Raw genomic sequence first — 18312 nt, 5'->3', positions numbered from 1 at the left:
GCAAGTGCAATGTCTTCATCTTTAGTGCTCTCTCTGACAGCAGTGTGGTACAAGGGCTTGAGGGGTAACGTGCAGTGGGCACTCCATAAATGTCTGCTAAGCATTTTTAAAAGTGATCATTCTGCCATTCACTATGAGCCATAAGAGTAGCTGGTAGAAATGCCTGTGAATGTTTAAAAGCATTATATAGACTCTATTTCAGAATTGCATTGACTAATGAAAAATGCTAGTTTTCCCTACCCCACACCTATCTTTCAACTGCTTTATATTTATTTCTTTATTAGATAGAAAATTCCTCGGTAAACTTTTATTTAGAGTAATTCCTCTTTATGATTTTTTTGTTCTAAAGGTCGATTCTTAACTTAAAAGAAAACTTGTTGAAGTGCTCTAAATGGAAGTCTTTTTTTTATTTCTCTCCTGTGTCTTTTATGATAGTATCTGACAACTATCTTTTTTTTGTTTTTGCAGAGTTTGGGTTTTGCTCTGTTGCCAGGCTTGTCTCAAACTCCTGGCCTCAAGCGATCCTCCTGCCACAGCCTCCTGAGTAGCTGTGATTACGGGTGTGAGCCACTGTGCCTAACACCTTTTTTGAGAAACTTATATTTTTTTACATATTTATTCTTGATTCATAATATTTATACATATTTATGGGGTACATGTGATATTTTCATATGTGTATACAATGTATAATTATAAAATCAGGTGTTTAGGATACCTGTCACCTCAGATACAACATTTCTTTATGTCAGACATTTAATATCTTCTAGCTATTTTGAAATATATGATAAACTATTGATAACTATAGTCCTACCCTACTGTGCTATCAAACACTAGAACTTATTCCTTCTATCTAACTGTATGCTTGTACCCATTAACCAGCTTCTCATTACCTCCCTCCCCAAAGCTCTGGTAACCATTATTCTACCTCTATGAGATCAACTTTTTTAGCTCCCACATTTGAGTGAGAACATGTGATATTCGTCTTTTGGTACCTGGCTTATTTTACCTAACATAATGACCTCAGTTCCATCCATGTTACTGCAAAGGACAGGGTTTCATTTTTTGGGGGGGCTGAATAGTATTCCATTGTGTGTATATTCCACATTTTCATTATCTATTCATCCATTGATGGACACTTAGGCTGAGTCCATAACTTGGCTGTTGAGAATAGTGCTGCAGTAAATGTAAGAATGCAGGTATCTTTTTGACACACTGAGTTTGTTTCCTTTGAATGTATACCCAGTAGTGAGATTGCTGGATCATGTAATAGTTCTATTTTTATTATAAAAAATTCTTTTAAGAGAGGGTGTCTTGCCCTGTCACCCAGGCTGGAATGCGATGGCATAACCATAGCTCGCTGCAGCCTGGAACTGCTTTGTTCAAGAGATCCTTCCCACCTCAGCCGCCTGAGTAGCTGGGACTACAAGTGCACTCCACCATGCCCAGCTAATTTATATTATTTTTTTTAGAGACAGGCTATGTTGCCTAGGCTGGTCTCAAACTCCTGGCCTCAAGCTTTAGCTTCCCAAGTAGTTGGGTCTATAGGTGTGAGCCATCCTGCCCAGCTAGTAGGTCTATTTTAAGTTTTTTAAGGAACCTCCATACTATTTTCCATAAGGGCTGTCTCAGTTTACATTCCCACCAACAGTATGTAAGAGTTCGTGCCTCTCTGTGTCCTGACCAACACTTTTTGTCTTTGTGACAATAGCCATTCTAACATGAATGAAGTAAATATGTCATTGTGGTTTTGATTCGTATTTTCCTGATGATTAATGAGAGCATTTTTTTTTTCATATATTGGCCATTCATTCAGGGCCTTTGCCCATTTTTAAATTTGGTTATTTGTGTTTTTGGTATTGGGTTGTTTGAGTTTCCTATATCAAAATACTTCTAAATTCAGTGTGATGTTGGAACATTGGCAGTTGCTTATGAGATAAAACAGACTCTTGGATTAAAGTAAAAAGTAAAAGTTTCAGAAGTAATTTAATTTTCAGAGAAGGCAGTAAAATTGGAATCATTTGTGTTTTATTTGAAAAAATTAAAATATGGTACAAATATAAGAATATAATACAGATATAGAAGAAGGCTGCTGAAACCACCATCTAGTCCAGGATATAGAGTTTTGGCAGTCACTCTAGAAGCTCTCTCTGCCTCCTCACTGTCATAGCCCTCAGAGGAATCATGATCCTGACTTTGTCATTGTTATCACCTTCTTAATTTCCTTTGCAGTTTTGTCACCCAAGTATGTATCCTTATGGTTTAATTTTGCCAGTTTATTTTTTAAATGTCTTCAAAATTTTTAAAATTTATATTTTTAGAGACAAAGGTCTTGCTATGTTGCGCAGGTGAGTTGGGAACTCCTGGGCTCAAGTGATCCCCCTTCTCAGCTCCCTGAGTAGCTGGGACTACAGGTGCATACCACTGTGCCTGACTTTTTATAAAAATACGTTTTAAACCTCTTTATCTACAGGTTCCCTCTCCATCTCTTTTTATTCCTATCCTCACCTTTGGTTTTTTTTTTTTTTTTTTTTGAAGAAACTCAGTTGTTTTTCTTGTGGAGTTTTCCATAGTCTGGATTTTGCTGATTACATATCCATAGAGTTTAAGATATTCCTCTGTATTTTCTGTAAATTGGTAGTTGAATTGAGAGGCTTAATAAAATTCAGATTTTTTTTTTTCATGGAAGAGGAAGAGAACTTCGTAGATTCTATTTTTTCATTGGGAGGCATATAATTATCTCTCTTTTTGTGAATTGAGTAGCCATTGATACTCAGTAGTGATGAACAAGTCTTGCTTTTTAAAGTATCATTATGAACCCAAGGGTCTAAAGTGTTTTGGCTTCATTGCAGTTGTTATTCTTCCCAGTGCTCAAAATGGCCCATTATTGAGCAAAGAGAGTCTCTCCAAGTTGACCTCTGTGCCATTTTGCCATGATGCTAGTAATCTTTAGTAGCTTTTTTGTGTAACAAGATAGTCTAGGATCATCTTAAACATTTTCAGTCCCAGACCTGGAATTAGTCATTTCTCCAGTAATCCTTCCCTAGTTTCTTTTAGTAGGAAATGGTATTTCTTTTTTTTTTTTTTTTTTTTTTTTTTTTGACACGGAGTCTTACTCTGTCGCCAGGCTGGAGTACAGTGGCGCGATCTCGGCTCAGTGCAACCCCCGCCTCCCAGGTTCAAGCGATTCTCCTGCCTCAGCCGCCCGAATAGCTGGGACTACAGGCGCGTGCCACCACACCCAGCTAATTTTTATATTTTTAATAGAGATGGGGTTTCATCGTGTTGGCCAGGAAGGTCTCGATCTCTTGACCTCGTGATCCACCCACCTCGGCCTCCCGAAGTGCTGGGATTACAGGCATGAGCCACTGTACCCGGCCAGGAAATGGTATTTCTAAACCACATTGTGTGCAACTAGGGAGGCTATTTATTGGATAGGTCAAACTATATTAAGAACTCATTAAAAAATACTTCTGATTCAAATTCAGGGCTAAAGAGTTTTTATTTAACTTTTTCAGTCTGACATCTATATCTCCTTTTCCCCACCATGTCGACAATCCTGGTTCTTATGTAAGTACTCTGATTTTATCATTCAAATATCAGGTATTTAATTTGCTTTATCCCACATTACTGAATCTATATTATTAAAATTATATATTATAAAATGCCATTGCATTTAAAGGTCTTACATTTCTTCCCCATTTATTTCACAGTTGTAATATATGCATCATCAGAGCATATAGCCATTAGGTACTATACCTTCTTTCTTATAGCCTCCATTGAGAGTCTTAGTTCTCCAAACAAATATGTATTACATGCTCACCACCAATTCTTATTTCCATGTCTTCCTAGTCATTTTGGTTGTCTGAAATTTATTCTATAGTATGGTTGTTCTTACACGTTAGCGTGCATCAGAATTACCTGGCAGGCTTGTTAAAGCGCCAAGTACTGGGCCTCACCGGCAGGTTCTCTGGCTCAGTACATGTGGGATGGGGCCTGAGAATCTGTGTTTCTAACAAGTCCCCAGGTGGTGGTGATGCTACTGGTCTGGTGACCATACTTTGGGTATAGCTCTCTGTGGCCTTTATACATGGAAGATTGGCTAAGCTTAAAATTCCTGGCTTACAGTTTATTTCTTTGAGTATCTTAAATACGTTACTCTATTGTCTGTAGGGTAAAACATTGCCGTTAAAGTTTGGCAACTCTGTTTTTCTTTCTTTTATAAACAACTTGTCATTTTGGCTGGAAATAATTTTACTAGATTACTTACTGTGATGGTCATTATGGGTTGATTTCCCCAGGTATGTGATGTGTTTTTTAAATATACAGTGTCAAGTGATTTTTCTGTTTCTTTGCTTTGCCCTCTTTGCCAACTTTGTACCTTGGGAGTGCCTTTTATACACGTTTTAGATCTTCTTTGCCAACCTTTTGTATTTGTTACTTTCTTCCAATCTTTCAAATCTCCTCTTTCATTTCTTTTTGACTTTGAAAAAAATTTCCCCCTTTCATTTCCTGCTTCTTATCTTTATTATCTGTAGTATTTATTCAGTTGTGTGCCTTCTAGACTGTCGTTCATTCTGAGAAGTTTTCCTTTTGTCTCTAATTCCTGAGTTCTGCCCGTTGATTTCTGAGTTTTTCTAAATCCAATTTGTTTTCTTAATAATTTTTTTAACTTGTTAGGGTTTTCATGTTTTATGGAGATACCTAACATGATTCTGTTGTCTGTAGAGATGTTATTATGTTTTTTCTTTTTTTTTCTTATCATAACTTTGGACAGGATTTGAGTTGGGTCCTTTTCTATTACTCATTTTTATGCAAATTCATTTTCCCAAACTTTTAGAAGAGGCATGGGTTCAAAATAGCTTTTCTGACTTCACAGTTCTGGTAGTGTTTTTTAACTCCAAGTATTATTTATAAACAGTTCATTCATTTTTAAGTGTACAGTTTACACAACTGTAAGTGGTAGTTTTACACAATTTTGTAACCACTATCACAGTCGAGATATGGAAGAATACTTTTACCCTAAAACTTTCATGTGCTTTTGCAGTTGGTCCCCTACCTTCACATCTGGCCCTAGGCAATTATTAATTTTCCACCAGTATATTTTGCCTTTTACAGAATTTCAAATACAGGATATCTTACAATATATATTAAAATTTTTTGGCTTGATTTCTTTCACAAAATATGATTTTTTGAGATTCATTTTGCTGCATATTGTCAAAATATTTGAAAATGTGACAGCTCATTTTCTCCTGGCTCTGTTCTGTAGTACTTTTGTCTTTTTAACAATTACCCTGTTACCCTTTTCTCCCCATTTTAGATTCTGTTCATAGGAGTTTTTCCTCAGGGTAAGATTTGTCCTAAAAAAGTGCTTTGCATCACTGGTTTTGTGAATTCATAGGGCCTAGAGTTCTCAAGCCCCTTCAGGCTTTACTGTGGACTCCCTGTAGTCACTATTATCAAATGTACAAACTGCACTCCCAATTTCAGCTCCTCAAAATATCCTACTATGCTTTCCAGCAAGTACCTGGTTGCTGTTTTGTGTTGTTTCTGTTTTCTGATTGTTAGAGTTCTGTTGCTTTTGTCTGCTTCTTCTCACATGGTTGCTGATAGCATTTGTATCTTATTGTTCATCCCACCTGCTTGCATTTTGGGGTTCTTAATATCTTGAGATGCAGTTATAGTGTAGTACATGTTATCTGTGGGTTTTAGTTTGGTTATTAAAGTCTCTGTTTTTATGGCAGGATTTAGGGAGACTGAAAAACTATGCTTGAATCTAACAAAAAACAACAATTATTTCAATAAAATATTATATCAAGGAAAATAGCAAAAAATTACAAATGTGTGTTACATTGATAAAATGATACATTTATTTCTACTTTTCATAATATTGAGGGAGGGAGTGTTCTGCTTTTGTGACGAGGTATAGCCATTTGTGTTTCTGTGTTTTCTGTATCTTTTACATATGTCTACCACATTACTGTCTGTTGTCTTAGATTGTAAACTAAGAAAGAGTGATTGTTGTGTGGCATATGCCCATGAGAATTTGTTTAACTGTTTTTGTGAAGAAAAAAAATATATAAACTATAGATTTTCTGTCATAAATCCTTCTTTCTGAATTTTAACCTAATTGTAAAGCAAAATAGGTAATAAAGTTTCACTATTGTTTATTTATTACAAGGCATTGTAATTGAACTTTTAAATCAACTCATACGATCTCCTTGCTCAGGAAGGAAAATCATAAAAATAGAAAAAAGCTTGCTTTATTTTGGTGCTGGGGATGGTTTCAAGTCTTTTTTCAGTTTTATGTAGAGACCAAGAAAGTGTTCTGCATAGGGAGCCAAAGAAAAAAATATTGAGAAACTTTCTAAATTATCTTAACTCAGTTGTTTATAGTATAGCTTTACTTTACAGATAACTTTTGATGTTCTTAGATCATTAGATATACCTACATTAATATACATAAGATAAGCTTCCAAAGGAAATACTCTTTGCTTTGGGAATACTCTTTCCTATCATCTACTAATTTTCATTATAGCAGCAGTCTTTTATTTGTATAGGTCAGTGGTTCTTTAACTTTAATGTGCAGTAGAGTCCCCTGATGCTGGGCCGGGCCCCACCCAACACCTGTTCCTGTTTCAGATAAAGACAAGAGAGAGGTATGTGTACGTATCTAAGAGTGAGCACAACCAAAGCTGTATAAAACTTTCATGGAGGAAATTACAGAACATTACTGTTGGATATAATAGACATGAATAGAAGAATATACCAGCTTTGATAATGTGATATCTCTATTTAAGATGTTATTTCTCTCTAAATTAATTCATTACATATCAAATTAAAATACCAATAAGGGCTGGGCGCAATGGCTCATGCCCATAATCCCAGCACTTTGGGAGGCCGAGGTGGGCAGATCGCTTGAGTCCAGGAGTTTGACACCAGCCTGGGCAACATGGCGAAACCCTGTATCTACTAAAAATACAAAAAAATTAGCTGGGCGTGGTAATGCCTATCTGTAGTCCTAGCTACTTGGGGCTGATGAAGGAGGATTGCTTCAGCCTAGGAGGTCGATGATGCTGCAATGAGCCCTGGTCCAGCCTAGGCGACGGAGTGAAACTCTGTCTAAAAATTAAATAAATAAATAAATAAATAAATAAAGTAATCCCAGTAAGTTTCTTGTGAAGACCGAAGGTAAGTGAACCTAAAATTCACAAAGAAAATCAAAGGGCCAGGAGTAGCCAAGACAATCTTGAAGAGCAAGGTAGGGACCTTGCCACTTTAGATATAGATGCCAAGCCCTAGAAATTAAGAGACTGTGGTCGTGATACAGAGATAGACAAAAAGACCAGTGGAACAGCATGGAGAATCCAAAAACATATATAGAAATGCAATATGCAGTGAAAGTAACATTATAAATCATCAGGGACGTATGGAATGCTAATTGCTGCTTTGATCATTAATTATATGGAAAATTAAATTGTATTTATAACTTCACACTATCCACAAAGATAAATTCTGGTGAATAAATTCAGAAAGCAGATCTTAAATTTATTAGAAAATATAAGAAATAATAAAATACTTAGCTGCTGTTAAAATGTAAAAAGCACATGTATCTTCATGTATAAATCTTAGAAATAGTGTAACATTGAGGATAAAGTCAATTTGTATGGTTATGATAAAGTACCACTCATACAAAATGAAAAGCATGAAATGATACAGTTTTTTATAAAACATGAAAACATGCATGGTAATATACATCACATTCAAGATAATGTTTGCTTCTTTTATTAATTTTTTTTTAATTTGAGACAATGTTTCACTCTTGCTCAGGCTGGAGTGCAGTGGTGTGATCACAGCTCATTGCAGCCTTGACTCCCTGGGCTCAAGTGATCCTCCCACCTCAGCCTTCCAAGTAGCTGGGACTACAGGCATGTGCTACCGTGCCTGGCTAATTTTTGTATTTTTTGTAGAGAGAGCCATGTTGCCCAGGCTGGTCTTAAACTCCTGAGCTCAGGCAGTCCTCCTGCCTCAGCCTCCCAAAGTGCTGGGATTACAGGCGTTAAGCCACCGTGCCCGGCCAGCATTTCCTTCTGGAAATCGTAGAGGGATGTGATTAGTGAGGGATATGTGCAGGCTACAACTGTAACTAAAGTTTTATATTTTTAAATAAAAATGTTTTAAAGCAACATGTGACAAAACATTAACACCAAATGAATATCAAACAACAAAGAAATAGTTGAAGAAATTGTGGCATCTATATACTATGAAATATTTTTCAGCCATTAAAAAGAAGGAGTTGTAGCTAGGTCATTTTTATGGAGGGACTTTCAAGAATTATTAAGTGAAGAGAACAAGACACAGAAATATGTTTATAAAATCATCTCAGTTTTATAATGTAGTAATATAATATATAATGAGCATATATTATATATGCTTGTGTATGACCAAAATATGAACATGAAAAAATATGGAAAGATTCATCCTAGGCTGTTAACATGAGAGATAACAGTCATGGGAGTGAGATGATAAAGAAAGAAGAGAAGGAGGACAGAATAGGGAGTCAAAAAACATGGAAAAAGAAAATGCACTACCCAGCATGCATGCTATGATTTTGTTTATGTACTTAGGCAAATTTTTATACATATTTTTAGGAGGACTGTAGAATCACTTTAAAGAGTAAGAGTTAACCTAATTTACTATATTTGACTGGAGACTGTGATAGAAACAGATTTAGCAGAAAGTCCCTCAAAGAAAGAGTTACTCAGTGCTGTATTCTGTTGCTAGATTATTTAAACAAATAACGTAATCAAATCAAAATGATGCTTTTCAGTTTTTCTCTCTTCATATTTAGTAACATAATGGACCCTAATTTCAATGAGTTTTTCTTTTTAAATAATGATAGATATAAAGTACTCACAATGTGCTAGGTGATATAAAAATAGCAGTTAATAAAAAGTACTTGGCCAGGCGCAGTGGCTCACGCCTGTAATCCCAGCACTTTGGGAGGCCGAGGTGGGCGGATCACAATGTCAGGAGATCGAGACCATCCTGGCTAACACGGTGAAACCCCCTCTCTACTAAAAATACAAAAAATTAGCTGGGCGTGGTTGCGGGCACCTGTAGCTTCAGCTACTCGGGAGGCTGAGGCAGGAGAATGATGTGAACCCAGGAGGTGGAGCTTGCAGTGAGCTGAGATTGCAGCCACTGCACTCCAGCCTGGGCAACAGAGCGAGACTCCGTCTCAAAAAAAAAAAAAAAAAAAAAAAAAAGATAAAAAAAATAAAAAGTACTCATTTTAATATTTTATGAAATAGAGCATTTTGGCAGAGAAACTTTAGCTCTTTCTTTCTCTCTCTTTCTTCAGCTTGGGAAAGAATAAGGAATAAATCTTTATCTTTTTTTTTTCTTCTTCTGGCCAAGACCTAAATACCAGCATTTCATGATAATGGATAAGTTATCTTTGAAATTTTCCTTTTTTCTTTCAGTGTGCAGGATGACAGAATTCGAGTCGAAAGGATGGATAACATTTATTTTGAATACAGCCATGCTTTCCAGGCAGTTACAGAGTTTTATGCAAAAGATACAGTTGACATCAAAGGTAAATATTTTCCCTGTATGTCCTCAAGTTGAACTGATTTGAAATTTGGATAAAGGTATTAGTATGATTCTCAATTTAATGATGACTAGGTAGTTATTATAAATATGTGGGAGAAGAAGAGCTCACTGTCGTTGTGCTCATCAGAAACACTATTGTACTGCAGTCCCAGCTACTGGTTAGACTGAGGCAGGGGAGGATCGCCTGAGCCCAGGAGTTCGAGGCAGCAATGAGCTATTATCATGCCATTGCAGTCCAGCCCGGGCAACAAAGCGAGATCCTGTCTCTTAAAAAACAAAAAGAACCATTGCAGCCTCTTTTGAAATTATGACCAGCTAGTAAGTTGATGGCTTTGACGTATTCATCAGAGTGGAAGGAGTTTTGACCATCTTTCCTCTTTGCTTATCTTTAAAGATGGCTCATTAGTATCTTTGTATTTTATAGACTGTTTGGATGATAAATATTCTGATGAAGACTAGCATTTTGAAAGGTTGGTTGCCAAAATTAAAACACCAGAATGTTAGTGACAGGTCGAAATATTTTAGGTAATCATTATTTGTCTAATTCACATGTCCACAATCAGGCATTAATGTTTACTTTCATTTGTACCTCACATTCCTGCCAGTCCAGCTTATGTTAGGGTCCATTTTGTGGATGGTGAGGTGAATAGACATTTTCCCTCTTGGCATAAACTTGGCTTCACTCTAATCTTCATCCTACTCCATATGGAGGAAATTTATCTCTGTCACATGCTAGAGAGTGTTCATCATCAGCTCCCCATCACTGCTCCATTTAAGCATCAGTGTCTGGTTAGCATTTCCTTGCATCTAGGCATCAGTGTCTTGTTAGCATGTCTCTTTTAATTTCATGATGCCTTGGTCAAATAAAGTGTCTGAGCCTGTATCCCACTTCTTTTTATTTTTTTCTATAAGGTCTCACTCTGTCACCCAGGCCGGAGTACAGTGGCGCAATCTTAGCCCACTGCAACCTCTGTCTCTTGGACTCAAGCAGTCCTCCCACCTCAGCCTCCCAAGTAGCTGAGACTACAGGCGTGTGCCACCACACCCAGCTAATTTTTGTATTTTTTTTGTAGAGGTGGGGTTTTGCCATGTTGCCTAGGCTGGCCTTGAACTCCTGGGCTCAAACGATCCTCCCACCTCAGTCTGCCAAAGTTGCTGGGATTACAGGCATGAGCCACTGCACCCAGCCAAGTGTATCCCACTTCTAACACCAGTGTTCAGTATTACCGAGAGGTCATCTTATGTTCAACTAAAGACCTGATAAATCCCAAGACTACCATGACCTATCCGTGGTACCAGATTTACTTAAAAGATATGGGCCAGAAAACACACCTTGCAAGCAGAGCATGTGTTGCTCTTGGTGGGATAGTCCTCACAGCAGACTTTGTGGCAGTGCCCGGGAGAGTGTATGAAGGAAGGAGACTCACATCAAGTGAGCGTAAGCGCCACCCTGGCTTAGAAGCTCCAGGCCCTTGAGGAGCCTGTATTTCTTGCTGCAGTCTCTACAAAAGACACGCCAGTTTACAAAAGTCAACGCACTAAGGGAAGGCCAAAACTCTGTAGTCAGGTATTTATAATTCTTCTCAGTCCAGATGTAATTTACTGATATTTGGTCATTTTTACCACAGGCAGTGCTACTTCTAACACATTGATACACCATCTTTGTCATGTTTTCTGGGGAAGAAAGCTAGAAAGTTAAAAGAAAATCAATTTCTCAGTGGAACGGAAAGGTGTTGTTAGCACTTCATTTACACTCTGGTTTTATAAACACCTATAGTTAAAATTAATAAGATATTTTACTGATTTGTAGAGAACATCTTGTAATATATGTTTTTTTACTTCTAAAAGTAATTAATGCTTATTGCAAGAAAGTCAAACAGTGTAGTCGTATATAAAGAAAAAAGTAAAGTGCCTGCCCTCAAACTTGTCCTCTGCCCTTGCAGCTTATATGTCGGAGGGGTTATCCTTAACAATTTGGCATATATCCTTGTGTAAAACTCCACACATACACACATAAACATACACATATAGTTCTCTGTATTTGTTTAACATAACTGGGATTTATTCGTTCAGCTAATTTTTTGAATGCCTATTATATGCCAGGCATTGGGCATACAATAAGGAATAAAACAGACAAAAATTCCTGCTCTTTTGGAGTTTACATTCTAATGGTGAGAGATGTACAATAAAGTAAACTAGTGTGTTAGAAGGTGATAAGTGCTAATGAAAAAAATAAGGCAGGGGAGTGGGTTGAACTTTTAAATAGGATGGTAAAGGAAGGCCTCACCGAGAAACAGCACTTGAACGAAGATTTGAATAGAGACTGAAGGAGTTAAGGAAAAGAGCCATATAGACATATGAAGGAACAGTATTTCAAGCAGAGACAACAGTAAGTACAAAATATCTTAAGTGGGAGAGTGCTTGGCATGTTTAAGGAATAGCAAGTAGTCTGTGTGCTGGAACAGAGTAACTGATGGGGAGAACATTAGGTGAGCTCAGAAATAAAGAGGAGATGGCAGGCAGTATAGGGTCACTGTAAGGACTTTGGCCTCTACTTTTAATGAGTTGGGGGATGTTGGAGGACTTTTGAGCAAAATAGTCTAATGATCTGATATACATTTTAAAAAGAATTCCTCTGGCTGCTCTGTTAAGAATACCCTGTAGGGTGCAAGGATGAAGCAGTGAGACCAGATGGAAAGCTGTTGCAGTGTTTGTGGTGAGACATGAAATTGATCAGACAACTTTTTTTCCCTCACTTAGCAACATGTTATAGATGGCCTTCCATATCAGTGCAGATAATTGGAAGTCATTCCATTTAGTTGGTACATAATAACCAGGATTTACCCAACTTTATTTAAGTACTATGCTGTTAATGTTTATTTAGGTGGTCTCTAGTTTTTTTTTAATACTCCAAAAGATGTTTCAAGTCACCTTCTGGTACACACATCCTTGATATGCAGTTTGGAGTATTTCTAGACAAAGGGGATGGGCATTTTACATTTTGAAAAAATACCCTGTTCTTCAAAAAAGGTTCATTCCACCATCAGAAAAATGCCCTTTTTTCCCATGCCCTGGGTATTAGTAATGATTTACATTTTTCCAAAGGTCAATTTTAGGAGATACTGTCCAAATTATTATTTTGGTAACCATTAAGTTTTACTTAAAATTTGTGTTTAATAATGCTAACAAGTTAATGGTTCTGTTTATTACATTTTTAAATTTGATTAATTTAAAAGAATTTTTATAACAAGTTAATATATTCTGTTTTCTAGGTTCTCAAATTATTTCTGGCATTGTTAACTTAGAGAAGCCTGTGATTTGCTCTTTGGCTGCCATCATAAAATACCTCAAAGAATTCAACTTGGAAAAGATGCTCTCCAAACCTGAGTAAGTGATTCCTCCAAAATTAAAAAAAGGGGGAGCTTATATTATGAACATTTCTTAAATTGAATTTGGTAGTACTATACTTAGAGAAGCTTGCCTGCTATTGATAGAATACTAGGGTGCAAGGATGAGCTGTTTGGTATTGTTGCTGAAGAATATTAAAAATATATTGGCTGGGCACGGTGGCTCATGCCTGTAATCCCAGCACTTTGGGAGGCCGAGGCGGGCGGATCATGAGGTCAGGAGATCGAGACCATCCTGGCTAACATGGTGAAACCCCGTCTCTACTAAAAATACAAAAAATTAGCCGGGCGTGGTGATGGGCGCCTGTCGTCCCAGCTACTAGGGAGGCTGAGACAGGAGAATGGTGTGAACCCAGGGAGGTGGAGCCTGCAGTCAGCCCAGATCCCACCACTGCACTCCAGCCTGGGCGACAGCGAGACTCCGTCCCAAAAAAAAAAAAAAAAAAAAAAAGTGTATGTGTGTGTGTATATATATATATATATATAAAGAATTCTGTCAAATAAATTGTATTCATGATAGCTATTTGATATATTATAGTTTTGACTACAAAACTGTGCTTTATACTAACTGGACCCAGAAATAGTATTAAAAAGCATTCATAAAAATTTACCACCTTTCTTATTCTTGGTTTCAGTTCTTATTTCATAGACCATGAAGTTAGAGATAAAAGGGCCAGCTGCTAACACAGCTTTTTACAAGAGTGATTAACTGTGGATTTTGGAAATTTAAAAGCTCACAATTGACATTCTAGGAAAATACTAGTTTGATAACCATTGGAATAGAAAAAAGTAGTAGGGTACTTTCCTTGTCTTTTTATATTCCGCCTTCACCAGCCCCTTGTCTTCGGGTCTGTCAAGAATCACCCTCCATTATATTGATCCAGGGTGCATCAGCTCTGTCCCATTCTGCACAAGTGGGAGGGGAGATAGGTGCTATCTCAGCAAAATGACAGAATAGAAATTAACTAGGAAACAAGGAGGTGGTGCTGGTTCAAGGTTGCTGGAGAGAGTCAAAGAAAGGCAGGTTCCTTGGGGTTCTTTTTGTAATGTCTTTGATGTGCGTTCTCCCGTGTGGTACTAGAACAGAGTATCATTTCTCTGGAAGCAACTTTATCCTATTTAAAAGCAATCTAAATGCCCATCAGGGATCCTTGTGCTATATTCATGCAATGTAATGTTATATAGCAGTGAAAATGAATGAACTAGAGCTATTAATATATGACCAATGCTTAAAATTTCATGAACAGTATATTAAGCCAAAAATAAAGTTGCTGAAGGCCACGTAGTACATACCATTATATGAAGTTAGAAACATGTGAAATCGTACTCTGTACTGCTTAAGAATATATATGTAGTTAGAGAATAAGTGAAGACATGCAGGGGAGTGATAGAAAATTCAGAAGCAGGGTTTCTTCCAGGGGGAAGAAGGGAAAGTAGTAAAGGTTGGGCATGGACGTGGCATAGTGGAGTTCTAACTGATGTTTCATTTCTGAATGTGGGTATTGTATTAATCTATACATTTTTTAGTGTGGCCAAAATGTTTTATTTTAAAAAGTGTCAGCCCGGCATTATACCCTCATTGGATTCTACTTTAAGCTCCAAAAATAAACTTATTAAAGAGATCAATCTATATGGTTGGTTGTGTTGGGGCTTTGTAAAAAAAGGGGTGACAAGATACCTACCAGTTTGACTTGTTCATGTTAGGGACCCTGTAAGTGAGGTATAATTAGTGATAAATAGCTTGCCCATTAAGACTTGTGTTTGTGTTCCTGTATCACCAAGCAAAGAAGTATTAATGTTGGGATAAGGAAACTAACTTAGAAATCAGGCCCTGATGTGTTTAGAAGCAAATGAATTTGGACCTGGAAAGATGTGTCCTCCTCATATATATATATATTTTTTTTTTTCTTTTTTTTTTTTTAGATGGAGTCTTGTTCTGTTGCCCAGGCTGGAGTATAGTGGTGCGATCTCAGCTCACTGCAACTTCCGCCTCCTGGGTTCAAGCAATTCTCCTGCCTCCACCTCCCAAGTAGCTGGGATTACAGGTGCACGCCACCACGCCCAGCTAATTTTTTGTATTTTTAGTAGAGACAGGGTTTCACCATGTTGGCCAGGCTGGTCTTAAACTCCTGGCCTCAAGTGATCTGCCCGCCTTGGCCTCCCAAAGTGCTGGGATTACAGGTGTGAGCCACCGTGTCCGGCCTGTCTTCCTCATATTTAATTCGAAATAAGAATAATACCAAACAATAAAACAAGATGTCTATATATACTGAAATTAAAATAGATTCTTTTCAAATTACCTGAAGTAACCTCTTGATAAACTGAAGCTGAACTTTTTGCATCTCATAATTGATGGTGGAGGATGGTCAGGAAACTGGCTCTGCTAGTGACTTAGCGTATCATCTAATCTACCTGTTGGGTACTTCCATGGAGCCAAAGCCAAAAGACATAAAGTGCTCTGCTTTGTATATATTCCCAGCATCCAGCATAAGCCCAGCACCTAGTAGGCTTTTATTATATATTATTATATATAGTATTAATATAGGATTAATGAAAGAAGGAAGGAATTCTTCATTCTGTGAGGGTATATTTCATTGGAAATTGCCAAAAGTTCATTGGAAACCAAGATTAATAAAGATAGTGATCAAACTGGTACTCTAGTTTTGCTTAAAAACGAAATGTGGTGTTCATGAGTGGCATGTAATTTGAAGATCATTCTAAAAGAGTAATTCTGTAGTGCTTATATTTTGCAAAAATAATGTTGCTTCTTAAGGTGATTACTTTGGAAAAATGAATATTCTCCTTGTAGATGAAAAATTCAGTTGCATTATTTTATAAACATACTTTATGCTGCTGAAGTTTTGGACTTTTATTTACAAAGCTATGTTATCAAGGGGAAAATAAATTTAACTTGAGTTGACTTGTTTAGTAAATGCTTTCACAAACATTGCTGCATATTTCATAAAAATCATGATATACGTTTATTTAAAGGTCCTTGTGCCATTAGAATAGAATTTTAGATAGTTTGAGAAAATATACCATTTCAGAAATTGTTCTTAAGGATGATTTAAGTGAAGTTTTGTTAAGACACACTTGAGGTTCTAAAGTTATTTTGAGAGTTTAAGTTTGTTTCAAAGAAAAATAGTGTAACAAAATAAATAGAATGTGAGGGATATTATTTATTATAACAGAATTAACCTGATGCCTAAATTTATGAAATTCAGAGGAATCCACTTTTTGTTGTTAGAAATGAATGCTTTTGTCATTTTGGATGGTTTTTATTAAGATTGGAGTGGTCACAACTTCAAAAAGATATTGGAAATTTTAGGAAAGAGTGAGAAAATCCACCCAAGATAAACTGTAAAACCTTTTTTTTAAAAGAAAACTTCTTATGATAACAGAATGATAACATGTGGTGATTACCTTTACTTACTAGTGAAAGAAATAGCTTAATATATAAGCTACTCTAATGACATCTAATGGCTAGCAGCCAGGGATGCTGCTAAACATCCTAAAATGCACAGGATATTTCCCTAAAAAACACATTATTTGGCTCCAAATTTCAACACTCCAAAACCAAACAAATAAATTACAGGAAAAGAAACTACAGACCAGTATCTTTTGATTATAGGCACAAAAATCCTCAATGAAATATAAGTACATGGAATCAGGAATATAAAAACGATTGTACTCCATGACTATTGGATTTATTTCAGGTATACTGGCTTGGTTTAAAAATCTGGAAACCAATCAATGTAATCTACCTTATCAAAAACTACATGATAGTCTCAATAGACAGGAAAAACTCTGCATAAGATTCAACACCCCTTCATGATAAAAACGCTCAAAAAACTACAACTAATGTGGAACTTTCTTGACCTGACAAAGGACATTTATGAAAACCTCACAGACATTAAACCTGTCTGTTGTTGTTAAGATGCAGTATTGCTCAGATCAGTCTCTAAGTTCAGTGCAATTTGTATCAAATCCCAGCTGGCTTCCTTGGAGAAATTGACAAGCTGATCCTAAAATTCATAGGATTCATATCTCTGTTTCAAAACTTACTACAAAGTGAGTAATCAAGACAGTGTGGAGAGTGGGATTAAAAAAAGACAGTGTGGAATTGGCATAAGCACAGACATGTGATCAATGTGATAGAATTCAGAGTCTGGAAATAAACTTATGGTCATTTGATTACTGACAGGGGTGTTAAGACAATTCAGTGGAGAAAGAATAGATTTTTTTCAAACAAATGGTGCCAAGATAACTGTCTGTGCAAGAGAATGAAGTTGGACCCTTACTTCATGTCATATTTGAGTTTGGAAGATAAAATGGACCAAAGACCTGATATGAGTTAACACTGTTATACTCTTAGAAGAAAACATAGGTGTAAATCTTTGTAACCTTGAATGAGGCAATGATTTCTTAACTATGACATCAAAAGCACAAGTGAGAAAAGCAAAAATAGATACATTGGACTTCATCAAAATAAAAGCTTTTATTCTTCAAAGAACACCATCAAGAAAGTGAAAAGACAATCCACTGAATAGAAGAATTTTTGTAAATCATATATCCAGTAAGGGACTTGTATCTAGAATATATATATATATATAAACTCTTACAAGTCAATGGTAAAAAGATAACTCAGAAAATGGACAAATGATCCATACAGGTTTTTCTCCAAAGGATATATGCAAACAACCAAGAAGCACGTGAAAATATGCTCAACATCATTAAGCATCAGGTAAATTCAAATCAATGCCACAGTTAGATAGCACTTCATACTCACTAGGATGGCTATAACTAGGAAAAAAAAAAGGTGTTGGCTGGGATGCAGACAACTTGAAATCCTCATACATTGCCAATAGGACTATAAAATGGTACAGCCATTTTGGAAAACAGTCTGGTAGTACCTCATGACATTCACTGTGTGATCCAGCAATTCCACTAGATGTTACTTAAGACAAGGAAAATATGATGTCCACATAAAAACTTATACAAATGTTCATAAGAGCATTAGTCTTAATAGCCAAAAAGTAGAAACAACTCTAATGTCCATCAACTGAAGAATGGATACCTAAAATGTGTTATATGCATACAATAGAAGATTTTTCAACCATAAAAAGGAATGAAGTACAGATACATGTTGCAACATGATGAACCTTGAAAATATTATGGTAATTGAAAGACATCAGTCACAAAAAGTCTCATTTTGTCTGATTCCATTTATATGAAATGTCCAGAATAGGCAAATCCATAGAGAGAAAGTAGATTAGTGGTTGCCTAGGGCTCT

At 36.5% G+C, this 18312-nt stretch overlaps 1 protein-coding gene across 1 annotated transcript in view; it reads left to right on the top strand.

Moving 5' to 3' along the window:
- The window catches only part of MSH3 (mutS homolog 3), a 221027-nt gene that overhangs the window by 60983 nt on the left and 141732 nt on the right, over positions 1-18312 (top strand). Inside the window, exons 9-10 of the mRNA XM_057302266.2 lie at positions 9483-9595; positions 12885-12999. Coding sequence (XP_057158249.1) covers positions 9483-9595; positions 12885-12999 — 228 coding nt within the window. The remainder of the gene's footprint in view (positions 1-9482; positions 9596-12884; positions 13000-18312) is intronic.

This window comes from Pan paniscus, chromosome 4 (assembly GCF_029289425.2).
Source record: "Pan paniscus chromosome 4, NHGRI_mPanPan1-v2.0_pri, whole genome shotgun sequence".
In the NCBI taxonomy this organism is placed as follows: domain Eukaryota; kingdom Metazoa; phylum Chordata; class Mammalia; order Primates; family Hominidae; genus Pan; species Pan paniscus.
Note: the sequence above shows the minus strand (reverse complement) of the source record. Positions and strands in the feature narration are given on the sequence as shown.